This window comes from Buteo buteo, chromosome Z (assembly GCF_964188355.1).
Source record: "Buteo buteo chromosome Z, bButBut1.hap1.1, whole genome shotgun sequence".
NCBI classification, from domain to species: domain Eukaryota; kingdom Metazoa; phylum Chordata; class Aves; order Accipitriformes; family Accipitridae; genus Buteo; species Buteo buteo.
The window spans coordinates 44,996,493-45,005,315 of record NC_134204.1 but is presented as its reverse complement, the minus strand read 5'-3'; the positions used below and the strand labels follow the sequence as shown (position 1 = coordinate 45,005,315).

General features: G+C 42.0%; 1 protein-coding gene across 3 annotated transcripts; it reads left to right on the top strand.

Moving 5' to 3' along the window:
* The first annotated feature begins 45 nt into the window (after positions 1-45).
* On the top strand, positions 46-8,767 carry QNG1 (Q-nucleotide N-glycosylase 1). Of its 3 annotated transcripts, none has more exons than XM_075021284.1 (4): positions 46-562; positions 1,648-1,907; positions 6,650-6,845; positions 8,129-8,767. In XM_075021284.1, the coding sequence occupies exons 1-4, from the start codon at positions 286-288 to the stop codon at positions 8,359-8,361; spliced, it is 966 nt and encodes a 321-aa protein (XP_074877385.1). In that variant the 5' UTR covers positions 46-285; the 3' UTR covers positions 8,362-8,767. The 3 variants fall into 3 exon arrangements, with proteins under 3 accessions (XP_074877385.1, XP_074877384.1, XP_074877386.1); XM_075021283.1 differs by having other exon boundaries at positions 51-622; XM_075021285.1 differs by lacking the exon at positions 46-562 and adding an exon at positions 732-1,179.
* Positions 8,768-8,823: the final 56 nt, after the last annotated feature.

Sequence of the window (8,823 nt, the reverse complement as noted above, 5' to 3'; positions counted from 1 at the left end):
GCGCGCCTGCGCCCCGCGCGGGGGGCGGGGCCTTGAGGGGCGGCGGCGGCGGCGTCCCCGGCGGCGGTTAAGTGTGGGGCGCGGGCGCCCGGGTGCTTCGTGCCGCTGGCTGAGCCGAGCGAGGCCCGGCTGCGGGAGCGAGGGACGCGCCTCTTGCCGGACCGGCTTCCTGCCCGTGCTCCGCGGGCTAGCCGGGGCGGGGCGGGGCCGGGCCGGGCGGGCGCAGGACGGAGGGGCTGGGCTTGAAAGCGTGCGTGTTTCCTGCCCGCGGAGAGGTGGCCGAGCATGGAGGTGTTCCCGTCCCCGCTGGAGTCCGCCAAGTTTATAGCCGACAACAGCAAGGACGTCTCCGTGGACGAGGAGGGGGCGCGGCGCGTGGCCGAGAGTTTGTTCGACAAAGTCTCGGCGGCGGATTTCGGGCTGGCGGGGTGGAAGAGCCTCCACGAGCTGAACCCCCAGGCCGCCAGCGAGGAGGCGGTGGACTGGGTGTTCCTGGTGGACACCCTCAACTTCTCCTTCTGGTCCGAGCGGGAGGAGCAGAAGTACCTGGTGAAGTACAAGGGTAAAACGCACAGCGGCTACTGGTCCCTCTGCGCCGCCGTCAACAGGGCCCTCGACGACGGTTAGTGAGCGCCGGGGGCGCGGGGCTCCCGCCGGCGGCGGGGGGGGAGGCCGGCCCGGCCCGGCCTGGCCTCGCCCCGCCCGACGTTCCGCGGGCCCCGGCGGAGCGGCCGGCGGCGGCGGGGCGGGGGGGAGCGGCGGAGACGGAGCGGCGAGTATAAAGTGAAGGCGCTCCCTCAGGCGCGAGGACCGTCTCTGCAGACGGCCGCCTGCTGCGCGGGTAGATCGGCGCGCGCGGGCCGTCCCCGTAGGGCTCGGGGGCGGTGGCTGGAAGGGCTTGGCCGTCCCTCGTCCTGAAACGACGCCACCTGTGGCTCCGGCCGCCTGAGCTCGTTTCCGCTGAAAAGACTTCCAGGAATGTCTGTAGCCAGCTGTTCGCGACTTCTGTGTGCTCGTAAGAGAGACTGAGTACTTCCGTCCGTGAGAGAATGAGGCTTAATCTGAGAATCCTCCGGACTAGTCTAGTACCGAAGCGGCTCCAGTAAGTCTGGAACCCCATATGCCTCCAAAACCAGTGTCTTAGCGCTCACTCTTGTTGCTGTCGTCGGGGGAAAAAAGGTATCTATTCGTAGGTATAGGTGGAGGCTTTAATTAATTTCCTACGTGCTTGTTTGTAAATTAAGGGAAGGTTTGCGTTGTGATACTTCTTGTAAATGCACAACGCCATTAGCACCTAAGGGAAAACAGGCCTATGCGGACTACTAACTATATTTGCCAGCGCACTAGGTAAATGCCACACTCGAAGACTGAACAGTTGGGGAAAATTACCTATAAAAACCAAGAAGGGTTCCACAGCTGTATGTTGGATATTGTTATTTGTGGAAGCAAGCACTCTGCGCAAACACAAATTTAATTTTAAGCAGCTGTGTGAACGCGGTTATTGCTGAAGGCTCAAGGCGGTTCTAAGAGTCGATAGACTCTTTAGATCTTGCATGTAAATGTGCTCATCTGTAGCAGGCCACTGCATTAGGTCTTAGGATATGTTATGTATGATAGCCTAAACATCTTATTTTTACTTTTCTGAAGGAATACCTATTACCAGCGCATCGTATTTTGCCACCATGACCCTTGACCAAGTTAAGCATGTATTTCGCTCTGACACAGAAGTCCCCATACCTTTGATTGAAGAAAGACACAGGCTGCTGAATGAAAGTGGAACAGTTCTGTTAGAGAAGTTTGGAGGTTCTTTCCTCACCTGTGTTAAAATGAGTGAGAAAAGTGCCCAGAAGCTACTACATCTAGTACTGCAAAATTTTCCTTCTTACAGAGATGAAGCTGTATTTGAGGTAAGCTAGTTCTGACACTGCATTTCTTATGATAAGAATTTACTCCTTACTGACTGTGACTTTAAAAGATAGCTCTTAAGTTGTCTATGTAAATTTTTCCGAGAGGATAGTCAGTTCAGAATTGATCTAATATTTGTGAGTTGTTGGGGTTTTTATTCCAGGAAACGGAAGGTGAATGGAAATGTTTCTGTGGAGCTCTGTGTTTTGACAATAAAATTCAAGGGAAGTAAGAAGGAAAGTTACTATCGTTTTAATATTTTTTGCCTCAAATCAGTAAAGATATTGATTGGTATAATGAAAGGAAAATCAGACTTTGAAGCAGTTGATCTTAGTTATGTAAATTGCTATGAGTCACACAGGTAGAGAAGAAGGTTTCTTAAATAATATTCTTGAACCACAGTATACTTTTCTATTAAGCTGGGGTAAAATTACTGAGATTTCATTTCTCTATCAGTCTAAACCTCTGAAAGCAAAATCACACAGTGTATTAACAGTGAAAGAATCTCAATCGTCTTAAGTCCTTAACTAGTAAGGAATGTATTTCTAATCACAAGAGTAACTTTTTTTTTCCCAGAGGAGAGCCATTTTCTTCATGTGCTGTCTTGGTCTTCATCACTTTATTGTAATCTGTTTTGATATACTCCAGGCTCCCAATTAGATCACGACTCCTTTGTACTGCTTACAAATGCATAACATTTGAGCTAATTTCTGCCTGAAAAATCAGAATCTTCCCCCCCCCCCCCCCAAAATTGCTACCAGCCCCCCCCCCCCCCCATCTCTCTTTCTTCTTTTGCCTTGAGGATCTCCACAGTTAATGAAGGAAATGAAATTCTGGTAGAATTGTAAAAATGTACAACTACTGGGAATCCACACTGTATAACTGTTGTTGATTCAACAGGCATTGCACAAATGACTACAGGCCAGAAGTAACCCATACTTTTGTTGGGGTCGACAGTATACTGAAGCTCTTTGGAGCCGTTTTCCTGAAAGAAACTGATGGGAAGTAAACAGAGACTATCTGGTAATTTCTGTGTCTCTGGTTTTGCCTATACAGGCATGATCTTTATTTACTATCAGTGACATATGTAGCTGCTCCTGTGCTCGGTTCCATCTGCAGTAGTATTCACCTGTTACATCATTATGTCCAAAAGACTTTATTCTAGTGACAGTGTAGCCTATACTAATAAGTCTGTGCAGTCTTTTCAAGGTAACTACCTGGAACGCCAATCACTGGAGCTTTGAACCTATTGCATTTATCACTTAAATCTGCCCTCCAGTAGGTGGCATGGTTTTATCTTCCTTTGTCTCCTGCCATGAAATAAGGTATGTTTACATGTAAAATCAGAGGTTCTTCCTAACCTTTGAAGCTACTGGTTTAATGTATTAGGATTTTTTACATATAACGTAACTTTTTGAGAATTTTTATGATCTAAAAGGCAATATTTTCCAAGTAAAGTGATAAATAGAGTATTTTCTTTTATTTGTAGTGACTGTATTCATTAACGTAATGTCTTTCATGAGATGATGCTGAATGCTTTATAAAGCAAGCCTCCCTAAAAGCAGCAGTGGACTACAGAATGAAAAGATATTCCAAAAACGATCCCAGACCATAAGCACTGACATAGTAGTAAAGCCTGTTGCGTGAATATGGAAGCTGTTTTTCTGCTCTCACTAAGAAAGATGTGTATTTTGAAGGTGGGTGAAATAATGTAGACAAAATTTACACCCTACTTTTTTTTTTTTTTTAATCCATATTGGCACCTAATGCAAAGTGACATGGATCACATTATCAACATCATTTCTGTGGCAGCAGGTTGAGCTCTCACAAGTAAGACTGCCTTCAGTGAAGGGTTAGGAGGGAACTGAAAAGATGGTGAGATATCCAATAGGAAACCAGTGTTTTTCAGTAACTCTCCATAGTAGAAATATATATGATTATAAAATAAATTCTACTGTAGTAGAATCAGACTATCACAGACTATTACAGCTCTTCAACATTCTGACCTTGTAGGGGAACTTCTAAAGTTAACACAGTTCTTTGGCTATGTGTTCTTCCAAACACATACAGGAAATATTTTTCATAATTGCACATTACTGAATGTAATTATAGAAATTGCCAATGTTCTTTTGCTTCTGAAAAGTGAATTGCAAACCAAAACCCAAATCCCTGAAACCTTTTTGTCCTTGTGTGAATAGTTCATATTTAGATGCTGTGCTGAATTTGAATCCTGACAAATTTAAATATTTGACTGTTATACTCACATACCAGGGTTTTCATGTTCTGACATAGACAGTGGAGTCCTTCTTGAGCTTCCAGTCGCTGACATTGCATCTTTTATTTCCCATCACCTGGGACTGAGGTTGTAAAATTCTCACGATCCTCCTATTCTTTGCTTTTTTACTAGCTGTGCTGTCACATTTTGCTCTCTGCCAACACAATATTCCTTCTTACTTTTAGTATCAGTAGGTCATGATTAGTGATGTCTCTTGATACAGGCTCATTGTAGTGGAGAGGAGACATGAGTGTCACTATATGTGGTAGCTTCTCTTAGAAAGTAAGGGTGCTGCAGGAAAAAAAAAGTGTAGTTGTATTGTCATCTGGTAAAATGTTCCATTTTTGGAAAAATTATGCTATCTTTGAGACATAGTATCATCCACCTAATTCTTTCCTTGCTTTCTGTTGAAAAGCATGGTGGGAAAATTTACTAGAAATGCTCAATAGTCCTTTTCATATTGATAATTTTACATAAGTTTCAGAAGCTTTGTGCAGCATAAAAATTAACAATAATTGAAACAATGAAATTGTAAATTCATCTGCTCAGTGGCAAGTCCCAGACAGTATTTTTCTTCCAAATTAAATTGCAGCATGAAATAAAAAGTTTCATTTGAATTCTCCCTTCCTCTGGTCTTGCAAAATGGTGTGGTGCTAGAGACAATCAATAGTTCTTTACTATATTGTAAATATAGCAATAGTTCTTTACTATGTTGGAAAAATCTTCATGCTGTAAAGGAGCAATGTCCTTGGTTTCCATTAGCTTTGGGGCATTAGGAGCTATGATGGGATTTGGTCTATTAATTATTTACTTCCTGTTATGATTTTTCAAGTGGTATTTTATTATTTAACAATTTAACATAGAAAATTGTGTATGTTCTCTATGTAAGTTTGTGCATCTATGTCAGGTATAGAATGAAGCACAGGGAAAGAAATTTTCAGGATGCTTGCAGAAGTTGTTCTGTGAAATGTGGACAGACATCTTGTTCTCAGTAGTTTTGGAGAATAGCATTTAATGACAAAAAATATGCTTTGCTCTCAGAAATAGGTGTAGCATGTTGGCAATGAAATAAAATTAAATTAGCTCTAAAAATGCCATTTGTAAATTGTGATACAAAGAGTGGCAGAATAAAACTGGAAATAAGTTGAATCCCCACCTACTTGTGTTTCAGAGCAGCCATTCCAGTTACATAATGTAGTTTAGCACACACTGTCAAAAGTTGAAAGTCTCATCTAGCTGTAAAGGGAGGGAAAACCCCCAACCCACTAATACTTTTTTTTTCTTGAAGGTGCAGATTTACATTCACACACAGAGTGTTCATTGTAGAGTGAAAACCTCAACAGCATACAGATTGTAGCATGTCTCTAGTTTTTCCCCTTGTGAATAGTCACAAAAGCATATAAATCTTTGCAGGTTTAGCACCAGCAAAAAAGTTATGACAAAAATAGAACCATGCATAGTATCTAAGAAAATACTGAATTTGTGAATACACCTTCTACTGGAATTAATTTTCGTCTCTTCTCTTTAACTAGCAAGATACACTACACAACGCAGAGGAGCATTCATTGAAGTTTTCACTAGAATTTTATTTCCTTAACATTACAGATAAATGGATTAACAGTTTGAATTGTCTGATCCAATACATGCCTTTTGTGCTTCTCTCCTCAAAATAAAAGGTTGGATGAACTCTAGGGTTTCTGAAAGAATGTTTGCTGGACTTCAACTACAGTGTTTGCCGAGTGGAAGTAAACCAACATTAATGTGTTTGGAGATCCAAGCTGAATCTAAACAATTTCTATTCCACTGCAGTGACATCTATTTTGGTTTTCTTTTATTTCAATTTATTTTTGAGCATTCCACATTTTCCTGGATTTGGCTGGGATAGAGTTAATTTTCACAGGACAGCTGACCTGAACTAGCCAAGGGGATATTCCATACCATGTGATGTCATTCTCAGTATATAGGTGGTATTGCACCAGGGGAGGTGGTGGAGTGTCAGGTTGTGGTGAGCAATTGCACTGTGCATCACTCGTTTTGTATATTCTTTTATTACTGCTACTGTTATTATTGTAACTTCTCTCCTTGTGTTGTCCCAGTAGACTGTCCTTATCTTAACCCATGAGGTTCTACCTTCTTCCTTCCCCCCCCCCCGCCCCCTCATTTCTGATTCTCCTCCCCATCCCACCGGAGGGGGCAGGGGGCATTGGGGCAGGAGGGGGTGTGGAGTGAGGGTGCGGCCTTGCGGGCTTAAACCACAACACATACGATGCCTGTTTGGTTCAATATTGTTTAGATTTTAAGGTGTTTAAGACTCTTGCACTTCTGTTTTAGTTAACTAATAAGTTTGCTTAACCAAATGATATTTTATTTCATAGAACAATGTTAACTCTTACCTGTCTCTGTACATGTCATTTGCTGTATTTATTGATGTTTCAGGCACTTAAATAATTTGTAAATTTCTTTCATCAGAAGAAAAAGGTGTCTTTCTACAAACGGGCACAAATACTTGTGGCTGATACGTGGAGTGTATTGGAAGGCAAAGGAGATGGCTCTTTTGATGACATTTCTAGTCTGACTATATTTGCCGACTACAGAATTCCTCAAGTTCTTGTTCACTTAAAAGCAATGAAGTATTCTGAAGAACTAATGAAGAAACTACGTGAAGGTTTGTTCCTCCCTCACTAATATGAAGTAATCGTACCTCTTGACACTGTAGACTAAAGCTACTTTTAAAATTTAATGTTTTGTCCATGTAAGGGTTATGCGTGGGTTTTTTTGCTCCAGGGAACAAGAACTTCTTATGTAGTGATGAGGTAACAGGAAGGAACTTACTCTAACAGTGATCTTGAATGAGATCTTAAGGTTTACAAAGATCTAACTGTTGGATTAAATATTGATAAGGGAAGGATTAAAGAGACTAAGCCAGTTGGTCTCTGAGTTTCTGACAGTTTGCTGTTGCCAAAAACACTTTGCAGTATTAGTATAGTGGTGATTTTTGAGGTTTATATATAAAAGAAGGAATGATTTCTTCATTAGTTCAAAGATGATGTAGAAGCGTGGGGATTTGTCTTTATCTGTACTTAACTGCTAGTGACAAGCAAGGTAATATTATAAGCATCCATTAAAAAAAAAAAGAAAAAAGATTGTTTTAAATGAAGTTAATTGCCTAAGACTACAGTCTTGTTTTTAAGCATGGTTCCATCTTCCAGTACTTTTTATTCACTGAAGTTCATAGTTAACAACATAAACCAATCCCTTTTCTACTGTAAAATCACTGTATTTAGAGGTAGGACTGCTGTTACACAATTCTAAAATTACACAGCAAGATAAACAGATGAATGCAGTTATCCATCAATCTTAACAGAAAGGCCATATGTGTATATATATGCATGCCTAAATATATTAAACAGATCATGTAGACAGTTTCTCTTTTTTTCATGAATCCTAATAAGGACATTCCCATCCAAGTCATTCAAACAAACGGGTCCCTTCATATTTTATTTTATATATATATATATGTATGTATGTGTGTATATATATTTATATAAGGGTTTTTGGTTTTGTTTGGTTTTTTTAATTTTTACATCTTAGAGTTATCCTGGCAGAAAATACTCTGTCTTGGAATTATGTTTGACTATCCTTTTAGGCTCCACAGGCAAAGAAATAGTCATATAATGTGCAGTATAACCCAAACACCTGTTCTTTTCTTAAACCACTGTCTCAGAATACAGAATGTTGTTTTAATTGAAAGGGAGGTAAACTTGTAAGTGCAGATGGTAAAATTAAAGTAATCGTTAGAAAATGTATAACAACATTTTTAGCAGTTGTGTAAGTTGTGAAAACTTCAGTCCTAGAATAGAGTAAATGGGGGGGGGGGGGGAGGCAAATTCGGGCTGTCCTGTGGCTTCTGTTTCTTGAACATAATTGGATTACTGTTGTGTCCTGCAGGAACGGTTTTCCACTCTGGAGATAAAGAGGAGGTGGAGATCCGTGGCTGTTCCATTTGGTGTTGTGCATTGATTTGTAAGCACCTGCTGGAGCTCTACGAGAAGAAGGGTCAGGACATGCGTGAAAAGATCAATGCAGTTTTACTCGATTACTATCTCTGGGACTATGCCAGGGATCATAGGGAAGAGATGAAAGATATTCCGTTTCACCGAGTACGATGTATATATTACTAAGTCCAGTCTGACAGCTATCGTGCTGATGCATTATCTCTTGAATTGCAGTTGTTTGTTTTCATACGGTGGTTTGTCATATAGTGATTTGGAACTGGCTAAACCAAATGCTCATTTTCTGCTGATGTATTAACAACTTGCATTTTTTTTTTTCCTTTTCCCTTTGAATCTTTCACTCTCCCTGACTGGCATTAATGGTGTAAACTTTGCTGGACAATCCTTGTTAGTCCAGGGTCTATTGCTCCCGCTTTAAGTTCCGTGTTCGTGTGCGTACGTGTACTTGCCCGGGTAGATGTGCGTGTGGCCGTGTCTGCATCCCAGCCCTCTGGGCTGCTGTACCTGCCCCTTCCCCCCGTGCTGCCGAGAGCTGCATCGACACCGAATAAAGCGCGCAGTGACGCCGACCGCACCGAGCACCGCTCACTTGGCGGGGGCGGGGGGGGGGGAGCGGGGGCAAGCGCCGGC